The 24,423-nt window shown below is 40.6% G+C and overlaps 1 protein-coding gene across 1 annotated transcript in view; it reads right to left on the bottom strand.

Moving 5' to 3' along the window:
• The window catches only part of NEGR1 (neuronal growth regulator 1), a 294,465-nt gene that overhangs the window by 90,020 nt on the left and 180,022 nt on the right, over positions 1–24,423 (bottom strand). The window contains exons 3-4 of the mRNA XM_054073465.1: positions 18,740–18,865; positions 2,162–2,293 (exon numbers count right to left, since the gene is read on the bottom strand). Of these exons, the coding sequence (XP_053929440.1) occupies positions 2,162–2,293; positions 18,740–18,865 (258 nt within the window). The remainder of the gene's footprint in view (positions 1–2,161; positions 2,294–18,739; positions 18,866–24,423) is intronic.

Here is a 24,423-nt window from a genome sequence, read left to right as displayed (position 1 = left end):
GTTCATGTATACGAACAGTTTCATGCTGTAGCCAGATCCTACTTTTACATGGCTTCAATTTTATTCCCTTCTCGAACCCATTTTCTTCTTTACTTGTAAGAAATACGAAAGAAAATCCCACACTTTGTACATCCCCAGTGCAGACTGAGAGGTGTGTCCAAATCTGATGCAATACCACGTGCATGCACACTACGGCCAAGGTTTCCAGCCTAGCCGAGGTAGCTGAATCAGGACAAAACCCATCTTGAACATTTCATTAAAGTATTTACCAAGTTTGTCTATTGACTTAGCAGTCTGTAACATATTTCTTACTGCAGATAGAGGTACCCTTACACTGCATGCTGCAGTCAAACCAGAGTACCGCTTGTTTGTTGTACGCAAAGAGGAGTATGAACTCCTGAGCTTGCCCAACCCTCAGCACAGACACACTGTTTCTCCCATTGCCCCCTTAGCTTCCTTAAGGGAGAGCAAACCCCATCTCACCTGCAACCCAGCATCTGCTGCTGTCCATACAGGAATCGCCGGCCCCTCTCCCAGCTTCCCAGCTGCTACAGAGAGACTTTTGCTCACCACGCATACCCACAGCAATGGCTAGTGGAAGGACTAAAGGCTGGTGCAGAAACAAACCATCACTGCCCAACTTTACCTTCGTGACACTGAACTGATCTTTCCTGCCCGCAAAGATATCTGATAGACTCAAAACTCACATCAAGAAAGTGGTGAACTGAGGTCAGAAGTAGTTCCAGCTTTGACGTGACTCGGTGTGCAGAGCATGTGCCAGCTAGCACACGAGCTGTGCATTGTATCTAGGCCTGCATTTTGTCTTTGGCCAACTAAGTTGATGTTCTTATCTTAATTAGCACTCGTGCAACTCTAGATCCTGGCTCAGAAAGCTAGGGAAATTCCATGAGCTTACCACCTCCACTGTGCTCTGCTTTAAAAACAAATAAATAAAAAAAAAAAACCAAAACCAAAAAAGCACTAAGCAGGCCTACCAGCTTTTCCCTTCCTACAAGTATGAGTTCGTCTCTTTCTTCGGAGATAGCTAATTTCACCTTATCAAAATCACCATGATACGAAGTCATATGCAATTTTAGAAGTAGACTCAGCTCACCATTCCTTCTGGTCCCTATTGTAAGTTATGTATTTTAACAATATAAACCCTTTTGGAGTACAGCTTGCATGAGAAGTGTCACCTCACAACACCCAGGGCACACCTAGGGAAGTATCTGCACCACTTCTCTCATCAACAGTCTTAAAGTAACAACATAGATAAAGATACTGGAACAATATCCAAACTTGCAAATATTCAATCTGTTCAAATTACAAACCAGGAAATTGTACTTAACCTAAGAGAATTCATCATTAGAATGAATGAGAGATATTATTCCGATTTTTTTTCTTTTTTTTAAACACATTGGAAAGAAAAAGAACTGTGATCTGAGCATTTCATGTCATACCAAATGCTAAGTCAAGTTCAGTGCCACTTTGGAAACACTTCCTTGGGGTGAAAATCCCAGGAGGTCAGACCTGATGGGTTGCAGGAGCAGGTAACAGGTGACCTTGGCAGTTCCTGGTGCTACCCACCATCCTCAGAGATCACTATAGCAGAACTGCGCAGCAGCAAAGTCCTTCTTGCCTTCACACTAGGGTAACCACACAGAACAATTTGCTGCCTCTACTGTAGTACCTCTAGTTTCCATAGAGGCTGATCGCCATCTAACCATCCAAACAGAATTTCAAAAGTTTCTCATCTCCTTATATTATTGCCGAACCCTGGCAAATTAAATCAGAAACACTTCAGGCCAACCACCGCAGCAGTCCTCAGAAGTTGCTAAAATAATTACTCAAAAAATTACTCCAAAACCTGAGTCTCGGCACCACAGCCCAGTGACAACACCGGCTACAAAGCTTGTGACAGCATGCCAGCACTGCTGTCCTCTGGCAGATAAAAGGAGGTTTTGAACCTTAATCTCATTTCCTATTCCTTCGGTGAGGCTAACTCGTACATCAAACAACACAGGTCACTTTGCTACTGTAATACGGAGTTCAAACACACTACAATTTCACCACAAGCAGAAGTTCCCTGCATTAGACTTTTCTTCTTAGCTGTGTCCCTCTTCTCCATTGGATTTAACAATTAAAAAACAACACAACTTACAGTTTACTGTGACTTTTACTTTTTTCACATCTGGGACTGAGACATCATTTTCTGCACTGCATTCATATTCCCCAGCCTGGTCTCTTGTAATTCCATAGATGTCCAGGTACTGTCCGCTCTCAAAGGGTTTTGCTGAAATGAAATAATCAATGAAAGAAATTACTGGATTGTGAGCACAAAATACTTGAAACTTCACAAACATCTGAACAGCAGCCATAGACTGGCTGGCTGCGGCAGATAGCACATTGAAACCAGGCAGCTGCTGCAGCTCAGAAGCCTGAGCTCCATGCTGGGCTACAAACTAGCTCAAAGCTCCTGGGGCTATCCAAGAGCTCTCTCCTGCCCATAGTTGAGCCCAGCAGCCTCCTGATCCTGGAGACAAATTTGCTGATCCTGGAGACAAATTTGCTAATAGAGCTCTGCACCTGAGGGTCTTCACGGAACACAAGGCAGATCCTTAGTCAAAACCTTGCCTTAAGAGTTTCAGTATCCACTAGAGCTCATGGTTTGCACCTGGGCAGAGACCTGCCCCTCACCTCCCCAGTAGTGAGAAGAAAAGCTAGTGATCAGAGCAAGCTAACGGGACAAACAGCCCAGCCTTGGAGCAGCTGATGCATCCCCTCATCCGCTTCCCATCACCCAGGCCCTCAGTTTTCAGTGACCATTTGACCTTGTAGCTATACTTTACCAGCCGAATATAAGGATGATAAACCTGGAGGGATCAGGACCCCTGAGGCCCAGAGGGCTGCCAGAGCCAGATGTGCAAGCCACAATCAATCACCACTAATGGGTGGCCGTGGGTGTAAAATGGATCAGTCCTCCCATGTCCGACCCCCAGGGAAAAAGCACTTTCAGGCTTGCTCATCTCACCACTTGATGCTTACATGGTGTGGCCTAATAAACTTTATTACATTAATTAAAAATTAAATAATAGCTCTTCTCTCCCAAGGGACTCAAAACCAATAAATAAGATCCTCAGAGTCTGCCTTGATACACAGAAATAAGGACAGTCAGTGCGAGCACTACTGAAAATACATAGAAGTCTCTCGGGTATAAAACAACATGCAGATTAAACTGAAATATGTAACTCCTTGGTATGCTATATCTGAAACTGTTAATTATTTTAGAAAGCAAGAATAGTTATATTATTCAAAATCTAATGTATGTCCACTTGACATAGAGTCATAGCATACACAGATGTTGTTGTTTTCTACATCCCAGCATCTCCTGACTTTTCCCTACTGTGGTTCCTGTCTTGTGGTGAGCACTCTGATATCAGGTGAAAACTGCTACTATTTCATCTTTCTGTGTCTTTTGAGCAGCGGTGGAGCAAATTAATTGGTTTAGATTCCTCACAATGCGTTCACATAAGAAACAAAAAACCCATAAAGCATAATTTTAATCTTAAAACAATGTATTATAGCAGTTATGACTAGAGACTCTGGAAATTATCAGCCTAAAGGTTAAAAAGTGTTTTCCCAGACAGACAAGCTTTTAATTGATGGTCAATAATGTTGCAACTTATGGAGCAATGACAAAAATCTGAACTTGGTAGTGAGAATGAAGTACAAGTATTATGTCCATGTCCATCACAGCAGTGAATTCCATTTGCTTATCTGTTCACAGATTAATGTTTTAAGGTGAACAGGGTTCAAAACATCAATTATAACAGTGCATTGCTTAACACGATAGCACTCTATTAATAAGCACAATGTACTGTGCCTGCCACTTAAAGGGCCCAAGTACGCATTGGTTATGTAAAGTAGAAAGATAAGACTGAAATTGGAAAAATATTGTGAATTGAAGTGAACATTCATAAAATGCAATGAAATAATGTATGGGATATGCGAAATTGCATGAGAATGATTTTTTTTTTCTCTTCCATTTTGCTGTAAGAATAAATTACAAAAAAAAAAAAATCCTCAAAAAGTCATCTGTTAGCATTCACATTATGGCTGTTGTCCTGCTCCACTCTGGCCAAGTTGAATCAACATCTGGGAAAATTTTATTTACTATTTCTTTGAACAGTGGTGAAGGCTGCAAGGCCCCTGCTGGTGTGGGATTGTGTGCCCATGTAGAAGAGAGACCTTCCAAGAAGACTTCCACTTTGTTCCTAATACCAAGGGAATTATATAAAGTGCAAAATTCACTTGTGCATCAGGTTACATTCTGAGATTGTAATGCTTTCCAATGTCAGTACTTCCCTGGAGAAATGGTATGCACCAAAATATTGTACACTGAACCCTGGGAATAATATAGTGTATCTTATCTCAATTCCCAACATCAATTTGGGTAAAAGGAAAATAACACATATATCTCCAAGCACCTGGAATTTCATAAAAATAATTATTTGTGCTTTGCAATCAAGCTAAAACCAAACATTCTCTGCTTTATACCTTTGCTTTAATGTAAACACAAAATATTATGTGATAACATAGGTTCTTGACTCCCAGCTTTTCCTTTCTTAATGATTGCTGCATTGTAGCTGTGCTTCTGGCACTCGCTTTGCCACTTATGGGATAATGTTCGGCCTCAGCTGGGGTCAACGCAGCTGCCACTCCGTACTGACAGAAATGACGGGTTTGCGTATTTGGCACAATTCTGCTGCGGCATAAGGAACATCACTTCTCAAGCCTGGCAAGCAGTCATCTGTCCAGCTGAAAAATATCCACAGGAACAATATCTGCAGGGAAAGCAAATGCATACTCGGGTGCTGACACCGATCAGCTTTGGGGAGCTGCTGTGGACTGAGAGGGCAGCACAATGAACTGCTACAGCTCAAAGGCATCACTTCTGCTGGGTGGAAACTTGGTGGGAATTCCCACAGTAATTCCTGTTAGTGTGATCTGAAAAAATGCCCATCAGAACCTTTCATAGCCCTTGTACTTACAAGGTCTTTATGCTGAGCTATGAACCTAATTTATGCTGCAAAGTGTACATGCCTTTATATAGCACTGTAAACCAAATGTGCTTCAAGCAATTCACATACACATTTAAAAATATTTGTTTTTAAATGCTCATATCCTCAGAAATTTTGCATCCGGCTCACATAAGAAAGCTTTTGGTAAATATTAGAGATAAATATTTTTCTTAGGGAATTCATAGATACCACGTTTCTTCTTTCCTATTCATCTGCACAGTATTTCATCTTCTTCAGCTTGTTTTTAGTTCTAGAGATTTCCCATGGCTGCGTGGGAGAACTTAAATCGTGTTATGTGAAAGATATATGCATAAGTATATGTAAGCGGATTTATGTTACATTGCAGGCACATCCAGCTCAAAAAAAGGATATTCATAAGCAGCAGGGAGAATAAATTTTTTATGAAGCCATTGGTGAATGAAGAAGAGTTTCAGGAAGCAACTCTGTTTTCTCGTTGTTTTTTTCTGTGATGTCTTACAGCCTGGGGTAGCCACAACTTGTTCTGCCCTTCTGTAGACTCTGTGCATTTTATGGACCTTTCAAGATGACAGGAACAGGTCTGACTATCGTTTCTGGCTGTGCAACCAAAAGAGTTGTCAGACTCGGTACCCGAGAGAAATTCATTACCACCAGTCCATCAGTCTAAGGTTGTGTCAGTCAAGCTCTTTAATCAAAGATGGGGAAAAAATGTTAGTTGAAGTAAAAGAAAATTAAACACAAGAGTTCTTCATGTCCAAGGCCATTCCAGACTTTTTTTCAGGAGATCTCTTAACTAGGCTTACCAATACGCATAATGATATGTAAGTAATCCCCTCTGGGTATCTTGGGTTTTAAGACCAAGTTCTCTACTCAGGAATGGAAACACCTCTGAAACTAAGCTTAAATGCCTATTTTCTGCTACTGCCATGTGATACGATGCCTGATAAATTGTCACACTTGTTATTCCTCAGGAGAGTACACAATTAAAACTGTGTTTTCTTCCCACGCATATGGTATCTGGCATCAGGTGTAGCACACTTTCACATTGCCATATGGACCAGTTCTTAAAGGCTTGGACAGATGAGTTTTGCAAGGGTAGCATTTTCCTCCCCTGGTGTTAAACATAATTCAGTAAGAAGAAAAACCTGATGCAAGTCCAGGCAGCTCAAAAAAACCCTGAGGACTTCATCTGAGCCAAAGGGGATATTTTTTCGCCCCTTATTTACTCAGATATTAAATAACTATTATATAGCCTCAGTTTATGAACTGTAAAACCTGTTCAATTCCCAGGAGACTGGCTTTTATGACCCAATTTTTGAGAGATCACATCCTCTAGCAAAGAATGAAGACTGTTGTAGGGCTGGGAGTATGGAGAGCATGAGGCTTGCTGATGCCAGTCCTGGTTCATCATGGACTCAGGGTATTTCACTGGTGCACTTGACAGACTGTGCAGAGCCAAGTGAACTGTCTCCGGAAAGAGAGGAGGTATGCAGGTCCCTGCTCTTCCTTATGCATACTGCCTCACACTGAGGAACAGGCTCAATAAGAGAGAAGAGGAGGTGATGACAATGGCAATGTCATCACAGTGCCATCTGATTATCACCAGATGCTTTAAGTAGTTAGTAAAGTTCTACTTGATCTCAAAAGCTGGGTGGAGATACAGGATCATAGGTGCAAGGAAGTACCTTTCTTTCCTGGAGATGAGTTTCCATGGAGTGATGAGAACAATCTAAAGTCTAAACAATTGTATTAATCCAGAAAAATTGACCTGAAGCCATTTCTACTACTCTTTATGGTTTCTATGTTTAAAGTTACAAATGCTATAATTGGATAGCCCTCTCCAAGGAACTGCAGGTAACCTGAACAGCTCACTGTCTGTTAGGAGAATGGCCGTATCACATTAGAAACCATTTAAACATTAATCACTGAAGGTCATTTAGTTTGTGGGAAGCTATCCTCCATGTCGGAAAAGAAAAATCAAGTAAAATGTGAAGAAATAAAAATCAAACCTGACAGATAAATTGAGGGCTGGAGGAGATCTCCCAGCTGATGATACGAAGTAAGAAAAACAAACAGAGCAATTTTGTAAGAAAGGCATGCTGATAAAAGAAAAGGAATAGATTGACAAAGTTAAAAGTTTCAGAGGTGGAGACAAATAGTGCTACGTCTATATGTGAAATACATAGGCACTGAGAGAAATGTTTGGAGAGCTGGCTGTGTGCATGCTCATAGTGTGGGCAATGTAAATGCCAGCCAGCTATCAAGAGATGTTGTGCGTGAGAGAGGGTAGAGGTTGATTCCACAAGAGAAGTAATCTCAGTTAGTTTTCCTCATTCCCTAAAGTTAGTAAACCAGGTGTTACTTTGGAAATAAAAAAAAAACACTTGAGATTGGAGGTTTTTTAGATTTCTGCATGCTATGCCTTCTGGATATTTAGTTACATGTATATCAGACTGCACGTTGATTTTTGTGGATCTGGTCAAAACGCTGTTCTGCCTCTCGAAGGCAGGGGTATTAGAGAAGTCTGCTGAAAATGGTAGGTTTTTTCACTGGTATCATTGCTTTAAGTATGACCACTACCCAGAGAAGGGTCATGTGCTTGGCAAGAGAAGGGTTTGCAAGACATCCTCTTACACAGAGGTCACTAGGTCTTCTGCAGCAAATAGCTAAACATGGACATCTTCAGTCTGAAAACAGACAAAAAAAACTTTCTCTGCAAGAACAAAGACTTAAAACTGTGTAGGGAAGAACAGGGCAATGATCTTTCAATAAGAAGGATGCATGATGAAATCTCACCTGAGCTTGTTTATCTTAATGTGAGGATTTGGGTCTCGGGGAGGGGCTAACTGTTCCCAATAAAATTTCACACCAGTGGTGGCTTTTGGAAGAGACTTGGTCCATTTGTCAGTCAGCTGGAGGGTGTAGGAGCCCTGAGGCTGGGGAGCTGGAGGGATGGGGGCAGAAGGAGCCTGGTCAGTGTCACCCAGGTGTTCGCTCTCTGGTAGAGGACCGTGGTCACAGCTTTTCTGATGTCTGTTATAACATTCCTGCCTCCTGTTGCTATATCAAAATGATGCACTGAAAATGATAGCCTATTATTCATCTACTGATTATCTGTTTGGCTCAAACACATTTGTTGGTCCCTCCCATTCTATATGACTCTTCTGTATGCAGTTTGGGGCATTACTGCAGTTAAATGAATCATTAATGACTATTTTTTCATATTTCTTCATAACCCTATTCTTTTTGGTAAAATGTGCGTTTTAAAAATAATTATTATATTACATGACCACAAAAAATGATTCTGGGAAATAAAACAGGAGATACTGCAGGTATGGTTGGAATGAATGTGGCATCTGCTGTTTGCTCACTGTCACCTCTGCAGCGCGTCTGCCATTCACCCACATGCACAGCCTGTTTTTTCTGCCTGCTGCCCTCCTGGGGTGGATGTTCCCAAAATAAAAAGAGGAAATAGGAGCATCTTGTTGCATTTTAGGGTTTACCTGTCACTTGTCTCTAAAAAAATTGCAAAAGTCCCAAAGTTGACACACTCTGTTCAAAAGAGCAGTGTCTTAAAAAAGAGCCATGAAGAACACTACACAAAAGGAAGGGGAAAATGGTGAAACCTACAGTTACTTGGCTTGGTTTTGAACATTAAAGATTTTGTTCCACTGAAATATCTTTTATGATTCATAAATTGCTCACTCAAAAGTGCTATATTTCCCAAGTAGAAATGAATTAATATCTGAGGGAATAAACTAAGCATTTATTAAAATTCTAATATTCATAGCATTTTATGAGTTATTAATGATTTCATCTACTTTTATTGAAAAGTGAGAAATACCATTTGTTATAAAATTGTCAAAAAAATCATACTTATTTTTGTGCAATGCTTTTTTATGGTTTCAGTCTGAACCTCCGTAGTTCATTGATTGTAATCTTACTCTCATTTCTCAGTTCCTTCACAAAGACCCAATTATTTCACCATCTTAGTTTGAATATTCTTTTCATGACAACAGTATTTTAAGAAGAATATTTTTCAGCTTGTTTTAATATTTTAAGAAGACATAACGCTTTCTAGGAGTACCTTTAATTGTTCTTGAAGGGATGCTCAAACTTCTGGAATGGTCCTGATAAAAATGACGTTTTTGTGAAAAGCCTTCCTCAGACCCTCCCTGACCACAGCTTAACATCGCTTGACACCAGAGCAGTGGATCATGATACCAAATATCACTTAACTGGATCCTAATGCTCCACATATTTCCCAAGAAAGCTGCTTATGACTATTGTTTAAAAAAAAAAAAAAAAGGCCAAAAGCCCCATAATCTGAAAGCAAAAAAAAACCCACCCTCTTTTTTAATGGGAGAGGTGTGATTTTGGAAGTTCCTTATTTTTTGTTTATCCAAAGAGTAAGGAAAGAATCACAACAAGCAGTTTATATTGAGTACTAGTGTTTGCATTGCTGTTTTTAAACTCTTAGTGAATACCCTCGTTTACTCTGCATAGAACTCCACACCATTTCCCCTTGGGTTCTTGGGCAGCTGTCAGCTGCGTGTTCGACACTAGGGATCTATTGATTTAATGACATGCATTGCTGTTACCAACCAAAAAACTTCCCTTCAGGATCCTGAGCCAGGCTATTAAATTCATATAAAATATTAATTACAAAGATTCAAATCCCCCAAAAAACGTAACATGGACCAATTTATCTATGCAAATACCATGTGCGTATCAGTGAGATATTCAGCTGTTTCATGCACCTTATTTTTATTTCATAAGTGCTGTTGAAAGACAGAATTGTTTAGGTTGGAAAAGACCGTTAAGATTATCGAGTCCAACCCTTAACCTAACACTGCCAACTCCACCATGAAACCATATCTCTAAGTCCCATATCCACACGTCTTTTAAATCCCTCCAGGGATGGTAAATCCACCACTTCTCTGGGCATCCTTTTACAGTGCTTGACAACCCTTTCCATGAAGGAATTTTACCTGATATCCAGTTTAAAACTCCTCTGGCCCATCTTGAGGCCATTTCCTCTCCTCCCATCACCTGTTACTTTGGAGAAGAAACCAATACCCACCTCACTACGAACTCCTCTCAGGAAGCCACAGGGAAAGATAAGGTCTCCCCTGTGCTTCGTTTCCTCCAGACTAAACGGCCCCAGCTCCCTCAGCCACTCCCTGCAACCCCTGAGCTCCACATCCTTCACCACTTCATTGCCCTTCTTTGGATGTGCTCCAGTCCCTCAATGTCTTCCTTGTAGTGCGTGGCCCAAAACTGAACATAGGATTTGAGGTATGGCCTCACCAGAGCGAAGTACAAGGGAATGGTGCTGCTGGCCACACTATTTCTGATAAAAAAAATCCAGTCTAGGAGCAGGACAGGAAGACTTTGTCAGTGTAATATGCTGGTATTGAAGGCATTACTTCTGAAACCAGCTGGAGCCACTATGCACAGCACAGCCAAGAGGCAATTTGCAGGTTTCTCTGTTGGCTCAGGACAGCTAAGAGCACGTATCTGTCTTTTCCTCCTTCTGAAGCTAGGATAGATGTTGGCAGATGCCAGCAGCTAAGTGGAGTAGAAGAGGAGCTGACAGCAATGTGCAAGACTTATCTTCTCCACTCCACCACACAGGTAAAATCTCTCTGATCACGGTCGGTCTTAGCTCACCACTGCTGCTTGGCCCTGCCTTAGTCTATCTCAGGAGGTTTTCTGGCTTATCTCCAAATGCTTCCAGCTCAGTTGCAAGGAACAGATGTTTCAGCTCAGTCCGGTAATGCTTTACCTGAAAGAGGAGCACAGAGCTAGCGCCGTAATGAAGCTGTTGCCTGCAAGATGAGTAATGGTGGCATAAGGGAGGCATATCACTGTCATTGCTGATCAGGTTAAATCACTGAATTATCTTACATTCTGCTTCTTAGACACCTAAAGGGAACTAGCTTCTCTTTCGGTATAATGTGGCAATAAATCTACTTCCGTTTAGGAAAAGTGGCTCTGTATCATTGCCACTGGAAAGCCACGTCTTGAGCGGGGCAGGAATTCCACCCTGCAGCCTGGAAACACATCAGCTTGACAAAGCGATGGCTACACTGTCAGAAAACCCTTCATTTCTTGTAGGGTGCTTGCCACGCTGCTGGGGAAGTGGGATGGGATAATTTGGAGAGAAAGAAAACAGAACAGGGAATCCAGGCTTTGCAAACCTGTGAACCAAGAAACAATCATCAGTTTTAAGCTATTCAGGACAAAGCAGTTTGAGAGAAAAAGGACTTTTTGGATGGCAGTGTTGTCAGGCTGTTTGAAGCATCTGCTAACTGGACTTTGAATTAACAAAGTTGGGAAAATGTACTTCTATGGCAACATCCTTCATACAACTTGATTAGTGCGGAGAGCAGCTTCGCTATGCAAAGTCAGTAACTAGGCAGAGGTTGGACGAGAGTAACTTCTCATACGTCAAAAACTATGTCATGCACAATTGCAAATATTTTAGAGGAAAACTGGTGCAAAATAACCCTCAACAGCAAAAATGCATTAGAAATTAGTAGGACAAAAGATACAAGTTGGAAACTTTTGTTTCTAAACCTTTTAGTTTTAAAACTATCTTGAAACAAGAGACAGAATTTTAAAAACCCTGGAAATCTGGTAAAAATTCATGTCAGTTAAATATTTTCAGTCTGAAAATCCAGGTTCAGAATACTCGCACTTCAACAAAATACTTCTTATTTCTATCACGCGTGGATAACAGGTTCTTTAGCAGAAGTCCAAGTGGAACAAAATATTTGACATTACTTGTGCTTATATCAAGCTTTGTTCTTTTTTTGTTCTTTTCTTTTTTTCCAAGGATTTAGCTAGAAGTTTAAAAAAAACCCTCTTTGCTTCTCCCCCCACTCCCAGTATCAGCTTTCTGTAGCAATCTACATCAGGAAGGGTCTTGTAGGAATCGTGCCGTGACTCTTCAGGAACCAGTATTGCCTTTTGCCCTGTAATTGAATTGAATTGGCTCTTAGACTCATCCTTCCCAGACAGCACCATCATTTGAGTGCTCTGAAGATGTATTACACTAATATATCGTCAGAACGATATTGCTATGATGATACATTAATGCAATACATCTTCACAGCTTTAGGGCTGTCCAGAAACAATAGGATGGGCATTAGATTCAGTTCAGTCGTATCACCCTTGTGCATATACCCCAGCAGCAAATGAAAAGTGTTAGAGAAGGAACGGAGTCGTCATGTGAATATGTTTAAATCTAAATCCAGGCTAACTTCCAGGAAACTGTAACTTTCCTCAGCAGTAGTGAAAAATCTGTTATTTTGCACGTGCTAAGCAGTTCTTACAGGTTTTTTGTTTGGTTTATCTTTTTTTTAATTTTTTTTAATGCTTCAGCATCACTGTTCTTTGGAAACAGGACTGAACGAAAAAGTGTGTCCTACTGCCAAGGATTTGCTTTTCACTTGACATGTGAAAATCTGTCTTTATTCATCTAAATTCATAATTTCTGAAAAATCTGCTCTCCAAAATGCATGCTCATACATATACCTCGTTTATCTTCACATTTCAGGAAAATAACGAGTAACTAGACTGTAAGTGATGGGGATAAAACTGTGAGAAAGGAGCAAGCAAGCAAGGAAGAACTGGAAAATACGAAACAGGGATAAGACACCAGGGATGAAACAAGCCAGAGAAGCTGGGACACTACACAGAACCACAAATATAGCCGGAGATTCCTATGTCTCAATCTTTTTTTTGCCTTCCTTTTTTTTTTTTTTCCTCAGTCATGGGCTATGAAATCCCCTACCAAAATATTTGTCACCACATCTGTCTCCTTGTTGAGCCAATGATGCTCAGTCCCTATGCTAAGCATGTCATGCAGCATGGTAGGAGTGGGTATGAAGATTAAAAGAGTGCTGAAGACCTAATGTGCACTGGGGGGTGGCTTTCCTTTGAAGCAGATCTTTCCTGGTTGTGTGGTCAGAACTCCTGCTCAGGACAAGACCACTAAGTTTCCTTCATTAGATGGTTAGTTCATGCACTATGGGTGCATCTGTATCAGCATTTTAGTTTGGACCAGGAACGCACTTCTGAGGCAAATCTGCCCTCATGTCTTGCATCAGGCTTTAGGCTACAAAGGCGTATGTGTGGAACCCAGCTTTGCATATGCGTCTGCTGGGTGACAACACGATGCCAACTTGAACCAACCAGAGTGAAAATAGTTGTTTGAAACATATGACACCTCATCTAACAAAACTTGTGGTAATATTATGATTATGAAGTCAAGCACTCTGAACAAAGCCCAAAGTGAGGGTACTCTTGCAATCTTTTTATGCCCATCTCTCTCCATTTAATATAAAAGCATCCTGGTCACTGTTATCTTAATGCAGGCATGTTTCATTTGAGGCATCTTGTTTCCCCCAGCAGCCACCCAGATATTTAGCTAGTTTGACAAAACATAACCATACACCTCTGACCAATCGCTCCCATCTGCTCTGCTAGCTCTGGTAGCTTTCACTGTATCCTTCCCAGGGGAGACTCAGATGTCTTCATGCGTGCACTGTAGCAGGAAATGCTGAAACAATCTGCTGGGATGTGGAGAGATAGTCCATTCCTCTCCATTTGCTGGATGAGGGGTAATAGTTTTAAGCTAGAAAGGTTTAGATTAGATATTGGGAAGAAATTATTTACTGCAACGGTAGTAAGGCACTGGCACAGGTTGCCCAGAGAAGTCATGGAAGCCTCATTACTGGAGATGTTCAAGGCCAGCTTGGATGAGGCTTTAAGTGACCTGATCTAGTGGAAAGTGTCCCTGCCCACGGCAGGGGGATTGGAACTGGATGATCTTTAAGATCCTTTCCAGCCCAAACCATTCAATGATTCTATGATATCCTGAACTTTAGACCATGGAGTGATTTCTCAATAAGTATCATTTTTTTTAAGGGAGTTAGGTAGATAATGTTTTGCTCTTACCGTAAAACTTTTTCAAACTATGGAATTTCACTTATTTTACATTTAGATAAACCCAGGAAATATTAGACTTCCCTACTAGGCCTGTCTGGAACAGCAAGTGCTCAAGCGATGCGTGCTTCCGTCACTGGTCCCTGCTCGGCTCAGCTGTCTGAGTGTGGCCACTGCTGAACAACACCCAAGCATCCCAAGTCACTGGTCTTTCTGTTGCTGGGAAAACTTGCCTTTGGAAAGTTTTATCAAAACCAAAGCAGAAAAGATTTTTGACATAGAGCACCCAAATTTTGCAAAGCAGTAACATTTCATGAAAAGATTTCTGAGTGGCTTTTGTTTTTATGGCTCCTGGCAACACTGGCAGAGCTTGCTTTTCAAAACTGGCAGTGTAACACACACACGGAGTGTGTACGAGTGTTAAATGCTGGACTTATGTTTCAAGTAGACCTTAATTCTTTAAAATTCTGGTTTCATTCTTAGAGTATTGATGCTGCACTTTGCTCTTAAATGTCAGAACAAAATAAGTAATACCTGCAATTTATTCAGATGACATTTTAACAATACGAGATTTTCAGATTACAAACTACAATCCCATGTTCCTTATGTTCGTATGCTGAATGTGTAGATTTTGTGGATTTACATAATAGGTTTGTATAATGAATATTTATATAATGAAATCATTTACATAATGACTGCAAGTTAAACATGCATAATAAAGATTCCAGACCAATAATTTATGTACTAAGTTAAAAAACACCTCTAAATACATTTTATTTTTATTCATATGAAGGGTTCATTTTATCTCTTGTTCAAAAAATTTAATCGAACCTTATCCAAGGAAAGGCTGCACTGATGAAAATCATGATAATATTTTGGAATTAGTGTACATTGAATCATTTGTATGCAGAGATTCCAGTTTCTTATCTTTAGTAGCAGCTCTGACAAACAATTTCAGATTGTTCTAAATATGATTCACTAATATAATTTGGTGCTGTATCCTAGATGTGATGCTTGCATGTAAGCTTCATTAGTGCTGTTGGGAATTACATGAGAAAATTGGTAGAAAATATAAAGTGCAGATGAAACTCATGTTTACATAAAGTTTTCTTGCTGGAGACAGAATATAAACTGTTACAGAAATCCAGTGTTTTCAACACACTTGCATTTTATTTTCTAATAATCCAGGCTTCTTGTTTGCCAAACTGATATTTAATTGGATTTAAGTGTAATTTTTAACTGTCTGTACACAAAACATCCACCTGAACACAAAAGTGGTACAGTGTTAGTGAAATGGAAAACTTCTTTTTTTGATGGACTAGTAGACAGACCATATTCCATAAACTATAGATTTGCTTTCATCACATTTTACAAGATTTTGGAGAAAAAGTAATTTGCATACTGTGTTCTCCCACTCCAAACAGAGTTCTGCCAGGGAACACCCAAGGTGTGTCCTAGAGCCCTGCAACAGAGGTGGTCACCACATTGGTGGTCATGTCTCAGAAGAAACACATTTTGTAACTACTCAGCCCTATAAGGCAGTGTTTGCAATGAGTTTGACAGGCCTCAGCACTGAGGCTGGTCAGAGCATCTCTGCCTGGACTTGTGTAGCCTGCCTGTAGCTTTCTCATCTGGTTCAGCTGGGGCAGTGTTTCCTCCCGCTGAGCAGGCATCCTTGGCTAATCTGTTTTACCTTCAACTTTCTGGGGAATAACCCATATTTTCAGAGCTGTTTTGTGAGCAATGAGGTCTTTATGACTGTTACACAACGACACGCTGCAGAGAAACACAGGCTGATGTGGGAGCAGGGGCTTGAGAAGCAGGGAGATGGGAAATGGTGCAGAGGGCAGGCATGGAGTGGGCAGAGACAGGCAGGGGCTGCCACAGGAGCCCCCACAGCTGTAAACAGCTCACCCATGGTCAGTTAAAGAAAAGCAGATTTGGAGCTGGAAAAAGTGGGGTTTAGGGGTATTGAAGAATAAAGTAATGATATTGGACATACGTAGAAGGCACTACATTCAGTAAATTAGGATGTAAATGTAGAGCTGCAGAGTGATGGAGATAGAACAAAGATATAAAAGCATGATAGCACACATTTAAAAATGACCCTGAATGGATCCTAAATCGGGGATGCCTTTAGTGCAACACCCCTGCCACGGGCAGGGAATATTAGATTAATTACTAGATTAATAATGACTCTTGAGTTAAACTTCAATTATATATAAACCAAGCATTTATTGTTATTGTATTACATGTACCTCCTCTTTGCCCATAATCAAGATTGAGCAATTCATGAGCACCGGTGTAAACACCTCTGAAAGTGAATCAAACCAGTCATACCATGAGGAGATGCTCCCAGTGTAATCTCAGGCAGCAAACCTGCAGTATGTGTATATTCCGCTGTTTTTACTGGGGGCCCCCTTAGGCAAAAGAGACATGGACATCCTGGAATGAGTCCAGCGGAGGGCCAGCAGGATGATGAAGGAGCCAGAGTATCTAAAGTGGGGACTGGCTGAGGGAGGTGGGGTGTCAGCCTGGAAGGAGAGGGCTCTGGGGTTCCTATACCTGAATGGGAGTGTAAAAAGATGGATCTAGATTCTTCTCAGAGGTGCTGGTGACAGGACAAGAAGCACCAGGCTCTCATTGAGGCACAGGAAATTCCATTTAAAGAGGAAAAAAATTTTCTTTACTGTGAGTGTGATAAAACACTGGCACGGGGTGTCCAGAGAGGTTGTGGCATCTCCATTCTTGGCGATATTCAAACCCAGCTGGACATGTTCTGAGCAAGAGTTGGACTGTCTGCTTTCCAGAGGTCCCTGTCCATCTTGGCCAGTCTGCAGTTACGTTCTGTGATTTTCCTTTATTTAAGCGTCAAATTTGTTAAGTACATGTTTGTGTTTCATCTAACCTATTACTTCCAGGTAAGGGAGTAAAGGATGTGGCAAAAACAATCCAACAAACCATCTTCCCTAATGCAAACCCTAAAAGCAAGACTTATATGGGAATTGCAGGATTACCTGCCAGCTATTTGGTCAACCTTTCCAGCGGGAGGATGAAACAGTGAGGATACGGTAAACCAGCACTGCTCTCTCCTATGGGCGCTATTCATATATGATTCCGAGAAGGGCTAAGAAAGCAAAAGAAAACAGGTATTGGGCAGTGAAATCTTAAATCTTTCATGGTGAGAAAACATATCCATGTAACCACAGCTTCCAGTGCTGGTTGCTGAGCAAGAGCACATCATCATTGCACTGGAGCACTCTAATTGACTTTTCCTGTATCTCCATGATATCTTTGATTAGTCCTTCCCTCAAATTCCATTTTCGGCTCTCATTGTGGTAAATGTAATGGGTCTGCAGCTGAATGATCACATTTTTCCTCTCAGTCCTCATTCTCAGTCCTTCGGTCAAGACACAAAATCAGTGGGTTCACTGAAAGCCCTTGTGACTACGTGCACTAATTTTATCTGAATGCTAGATGAGGAGTTCCTCCTCCAACCCCTTCTCCAGACTGAGTGCACTAATTCTCCTTTTCTTCTTTTTTGCTTCTAAAGGAAAATTGTAACGGCTCCTTTCTGTAGACAGTCTAATGCTTTAAGCCATTACTCTAAAGTATCACCACAGCTTCCAATAAAATTTTATTTGACATTTAGTTAAAATCCATTTTCTGCTATGACTGATTTTTTCCCTTAGTCCCTTGATGGACACTTCAAGCAGAATTCATTGTCATTGTCTTAAAGGTCAAAAGTTTTTTTATTTTTCAGATCTTGCGTTGTAAAGCAAACTGTTACTCAGGATTATGAGACACTGCAGTAAGCTGTGACAGTCCATGAAACCGTTCTTCCCTGCAATTACATGGATTTCATAAAAGTTGTGTGAGCAAACAGAAAGACCTTCACTGCAAAATCAATTATCATTGTCGAGTCACTTTAAAAGAACCAGTGCAACACCAGTCTCCCATGCCACAGCCAGCTGGAAGCAGGGAGTATCTCCTCTTGGAAACAGAAATTCCACCAGAATTTCCGGAGCCACAGCTCTAAGATACAGGGTGGGGAACTCCCTACCTCTGCAGAATACAGATCCCACTTTGCTCCCAGGGAGACAGCTCTGGTGGCTCTGTGCCAAGTGAACCAGCGTAGAGATGGCTGTGATGTTACCCAAAGTTTTCCTTTAAATATGTTATGAAGAAATAAATGTATAAATGGAAATATTAAATAGAAACTATTCTTTTAGATGCCATTTTGTCTGCAAGTTTTCACAGATATAATTTAGTTTGTTCTATAAAACAATTCTAATAAACTATACTGTACCACAGAGTGACAGTTCAAGGGTAGTTACATTAAATTAAGTCTATTGCACGATGTGATGTGTTAATGTTTTTAACTTTCATGCTTATGTCCAGAAAATCCTGTGTGTTCTTGATTATCTCCATGTTTTGGTTTTAATTGGAACTGCCTGATAAATACTGCAGCCTGTTAAACCTGGGTTAAAAAATGTATTCATTTTTAGGGTGCCTTTATTCCTACATTCCTATGTTGCCATGGTTTTAGTTTTCACTGATCTCTGCTGAAATCTGAGGAAGCTTTTGTTTTCTAAAATTATAGTTGGGTACGCAATTTTTAAGGCATACAAGTGTGATGCTGTCATACTTCTGAAAACTGAAAATACAAAGCCTGTTATTGGTGAACGGTGGCAGAAAGCTCAGTGACAAATAGTTGTGCTTACCAGATGGAGAGATGTGTCTCCAAGAGATGGAAGGCTCTGGCTTCCCTGTGGCCAAGCACACCAGAGTAACATTGCTTCCTTCGTTCACAACGAGGTCACTCGAAATACGATATATCTTCGGAGAGACTGGAATGAAACAAGGACAAAGTTGGAAGGGAAATGCAGGGATCAGTGCAATCTTGCCTGAGTACAGCTAACTGAGGAGAGCAGGGATAGTCCTGTTGCCATTGTTGATAAAAACACACGCAGTTGGTGAAATATAATTGTGCAAAAACCTTATTTAGGTGTGACCACAGCTATTTCCATCACATTTTCAGAACCTCAGCCATGGATCGGAAATGCTATAAATGAGAAAGCAGCAATGTCCTCTATTTTGTCTATAGTAGGTATTACTAATTAGTTCCCAGTAAGCTGCTACCAATGGATGCTCTTGTTTAAGCGAAGGCTGAGCTTGCTCGCGACAGTTTGAAAAGAACATTAAATTAAATTCTTGTCCTACTTTTTAAAAAAATGATGCGTATTACACCTACTCTGTGTATACTTAAAAGAGTCACATCTGTTCATGGAGAAGATTAAAATGCATTTATTTTCCTTGCTTTCTATTGCTTTTAGGGTTGCAGTAGCAATATGGCTATGAAAAAAATAGCTATATTTTTTCTTTCATTTCATCAGCAGAATTCTTCACTCAACTCCATTTTTTGTACTGTTTACACATCTGGCCATAAGACAATAGTCCCACATGAATGGAAAATGATGCAAAATATTAAACGGCCTGCCCTTAAGGGAATGCTTCACTTCAGATAAAGTTACATAGGGAGGAAAACTGCCCTAATGATGTTTCTGAAAGCATTATCCTCTTTATGATAAATAACACATTTTATACAAATACCTGTGAAAGATACAGATCTTAAATGAAAGTGTTTCAGAACCTTCTCTAATGACTGCTTTTATATCCAAATGTTCTGCAAGGTAAATAGGTACCAATAAAGCTATCTTCTATTTTCCTCTCCTGAATGTCATAGTCTTGTCTTACTGGTTTTCTCCAGTTTATCACAGCCAAAATCCCACCATCTGGACCCATACATACACTTTTGTAACAATTTCTGCAACCTGGAATACATTATTTACATCCCTTCGATATATTTAGAGCTTTTTTATACAGAGCTTTTTTATATGCAGACTACTTTTGTGTGCTTTAGGATGTCCATCTGCAGATGTTCTCTAGTTCTTTTCCTGGACCAGTGATTGGAAGTATTTCAATATTTCAATATCTGTATTTCAACATCTATTTTGAACTGTGGAAATATCTTCTAGATTAAGTAAATGTAAATTTTCTAACAGCATGAAACTTCTTATTTGAGGTTCCGCATTGTTTAAGGTGAAAAAGAGAGAATTTCTCATGTTCTAGCATTACTGAAGCAGTACCAAGGAAGGATTTTTCCACACCTGCCACCTAATGCTATTATCCAGGTGACTTTTATTTGCCTTAAACACTAAACACAGAAGACACGGCTGGAGCCCGCTGTGCTGCCAGAATGGCCCTGGGTGGACAGTACAAACTCCTGGTTCTCGGGCTGTGCCAGGGTTGGTATTAGGTTTAGTCCAGGCTTTTCACTATATCACCACCAGAAAACGGATGAGTGAAATATCCGCTCATTGATCTGTATACTGATTTAATTAGTCTGACTCGTAAAAACAGGTTAGAAATATCATAACATTAATTTCAGCGGGAATGAGGATTTCTTGGCATGCTCTTCTGCTGGACATTCAGCTTAACTCCTGTAGGTCCAGTGAGCAGAGAGGCATAAGGATCCAGCAGAGAAGCTGGATCATGTAAGAAACTGTAATCAAATCACCAAAAATACAAATCCCTGAAGAAAATACACTGACAGTCCTGCCATAGGCAGGAATCTAGAATTGAAGTAATAAGATTTCATTCAGTTCACATAGATGAGCAAAACCTCTTTTCCAAGACAGTGATCAACACAATCTACTGTTCTTTTCTTTGGTGCTTAATGCAAGTGATGTCTTTGTGCTCCTCTGACTTTCCTCATAAGGCTTTATTTGCTCTCTATCACTCAGCTCCTTTTTAAGTGTCTTCTTCTCACAAAAAGCAGTATATTTTCCTTAACAGACAGGCTCCCAGGCCTTGATTTCCGCCTGCAGCTCCAGCCCTTTCCCTCTTCTCCTTGTTTTAGGATAGACATTGACTTTGGCTGCCAGGCTCTCCTTCGAAGTAGGTTTTGCCTACTATGTTCAAACCCCAAATCTATAGTATTTTGTCACATATTTTAATTTTGATAAAAGTGTATGGTCTAATGGCAAACAACTGGAAAATAATTCTTTGTATACCCACAGTTAAGGAGCACAGAATTTGATATGAACAAAATTCAACTGTGTTAACAGATTTGTGGAATATATGGCCAGAGGGGCCATGAGGATAATTTAGTTTGAACTCAGTCACAGACTCTAGAAATTTTCCCAGAAGCCTGACAAAAGCACATGTTTTAGAAACCTATATGGTCTTATCCTGGCAATTCCAGGTGCTGCTAAGCATGTCTGGTAAGCACTGTCGGCAATTAAATACCCACCCCGCTACTGAGAAATGGCATCTTAGTGCAAAACTGCATTCCACTAAATTCAGCTTTCAGAAATCACATCTCCTATGGTTTTATCTGCAAGGCTGAACATCCCCTTGCTATCAAGTATCTTATCTATGACTAAGGACCTGTACAAAGTCATAAATCACCTATTCACTTTCCTCTGCAGAAGGTTTGAGCACCACAAACTAAATTTTTGTAAGACTGTCTAGGTAATACTTGTTTCCCTCTTTTGTGGAATATCAGAATCATTCTAAAATGTGAACAGTGGAACAGGACATGATCACCTAGCAAGAGTCTTACCAATGCTGCGTAGAGAGGTAAAGTCTCTACTTTATCTCAGCTTTATTTCCTCTTTCCCTGTTCAGTTATCACCTAGACTATCATTCCTGTTATCCTTTTAGCCTCTGCTGTGGTCAGCTGTGGAGAGATGGAGAGGGCAGGAGGCACTGAAGGGATAAGGATGGTTTGCTGTACGGATCTCCTGCCTGCCTAAAAATACCAGTTACGAATGCTACTACAAAAATGTTAAATGTCTGGAGGCTTCTGTTGGCTCCATTGCACATCCCCCTGTGATTCCCTACTGAGCAGTATGGGAACCTGTTCTTAATTTCCTCTTCAAAATTGCATCTCTTGAGGTAAAAACAGGTGTTGTCAGAAGGAAAAGGGAGAACAGTAGCACATCCGGGGCTCTGCTGCAGAAGGGTCCTGCCTGCTCCAACTAACAGCATCCTCTGTTTTACATCATGGCAGCTCTGTTAAGCCTTCCCCAAATCAAACTTCCCGCCAGTCATTGCCAAAGACCTGCTTTTTCACCTGGCTGTTTGAAGGACCAGATCTGCTATCCCTCAAACCTGATTGGTGGATGCTGATAAGGATCCAGTCTCTGGCTGACCCTGTGTTTTAGCTCCTACCTCTTCCTGGAGTCCAGAATTACTTGTGCCATTATTTTGCATGGGATTGACATTGAGTCTATGATTGACGTGGGGTCTTATTTCTCATTTTCCAGGACAGGAATTATATTCTCTGTTACATTCATATTCACATAATTGAAGTATTGTAATAAAGCTCAGTAGCGTAGTGGGAATGACTGTAGCATAGAGCTGCTTTTTTTAGCAGCTCTTGGTTTTTAGACATCGGAAAGGATGTCTTATTTTCAGCACAATTTAATATCATCAGGTAAATAATCTGGGGTCTTGACATAAGTATATCCATCTCTTAAAAAATATTTCCCCTGCTGAAATGGCCAATTAAAGTCTATGTAGCTTTTCAATATGACAATATATGGAGCTGAACATACAGATTTGTTTCTCAGGTAAAGGTGATGACAAGTTATTAACTACATCTTTTATAGCAACATTTCTTAAATTATATAGTAGCCAACTTTCTTTTCAGATTATAATGTAATCAATTTTATTTACAAAATAAATCATTTTATTTACAAAATATAGCCAATCCTAATAAAACATGTAAAAACTGTGAGAGGAATTGGATTATTAGTACTGAAGTGTTACATCTGGGAGTTTGGCAAGAAAGATTTTAGAACCAGAATCTAAGGCAACACCTGTTTCATGGCTCTCAGGCATTACAAATACAACCTTTGTGCTTATAGCTCCTTAGCTGAATCTTTGCATGCTTGCTTTTCAATACAGAATGACTTTTTTTTGGTGAAAGAAAAGTATTATATAGCCTCCTTTCCAGAACCCCCATCACCCTTAATTTCTACATCCCAGTGCTGTGCTGCACTCCTCACCCCTCCACCTGCAGTGATGATTGTAATTTCATAATTAAGCAATAAACACAGAGGGGGGAGAGAAGATGCTGCTTTCAGCAGCTTAACTGACCATTTCTTTTGGACTGGAATTAATGTATTGACCAATACATCTGTGCAAATGCTTATGTTTTTTAGCTGTGAACAGGCAAACAGCAATGCGCACTGGAGTTTATGAAACATCATTCACCACCTTTCAGAGTCGTCCTGAACTACACAGTGCCGCTCTACTGAACTGTGATGTTTGAGCACAAAAGATGCTCTTTCGGGTGCGAGCTGCCGCAAAGGGCAGCAAGAGTACACAGTGCAAGGGACACACAAAGCGAAGCAGTGCATCAGAAAGTGTTTTGGTCTGCCATAATTCAGCCCTCACTTCTGCAGAAAGATTAACACTGGATCAAACACACCTATTCTAAAAGCCACACAAACTTCAGAAGACAAAATCCTCCTTTCAGGACCATACAACCCTGCTTTGAGCATGGGGATCTCAGGGGGCCTTGAGTGTCCCCTGGAGCAGCCAACAGCTCTGGGAATGCCTACTCTGCTCTCCAAGGCAGCAGCCCCCCACCCAGAGGTTCACAGGGGCTATGGGCAATACAATGCCCTCACTCCACAGCCCTGCGAGGTTTCTTCTGGGTTACAGATCTTCCAACTGTGCTTCATGCATCAATTGACACAGACAGAACACAACAGCTTTTGGCATTCGCATACACACAGAAGGAATTCGCTCCTTCAAATAGTATTTACTGCTCCTTCCCATAAATACCAGAGTCAGACATTTTCACCTAAAGGGCAAATCAACACCACCAAGTCTCTTCCCATAGCTATATGGAGCCTACAGTACGTGAGTGCACACAGTCCTTGAGGAAAGCACTCAATGTCCCCATCTATTATATCAAAAATACACAATGGCTGTCTATAATTTTTAAATGTACAATATTTTATAATAGTATTTATACTGTTTATGAGACTATGGTTATAGACATGTAAAGTCTATAACTCTCTAGTCTAAAGTGTAGTCTAGAGTGTAGTCTAAAGTCTACACTCTCTGGCGTAATGCTTCCTCCCTAGTATGCTCCACAACTATTTTCCCAACAGTAGGGAGGCACTGTGAAAGGCCACCACAAATCATCGCAGCACCCCAAAGACTCTTGGTGTAATTGTCAACCACCTCCTACAGCACTATCCTCTCTGTCCCCCACTCCTTGTTAGATGATCTACTACAGAACTAGAGCTGTAGTATTGTTCCTTGCCTTGGAGGCCACAAGATCCCAGTGGACAAACCCTCTCCAGATTGTGTTAAAGACTGGGAG

Source organism: Cuculus canorus, chromosome 8 (genome assembly GCF_017976375.1).
Source record: "Cuculus canorus isolate bCucCan1 chromosome 8, bCucCan1.pri, whole genome shotgun sequence".
NCBI lineage: Eukaryota > Metazoa > Chordata > Aves > Cuculiformes > Cuculidae > Cuculus > Cuculus canorus.
The sequence above is the reverse complement of the archived record's forward strand: the minus strand, read 5'-3'. Positions and strand labels throughout refer to the sequence as shown.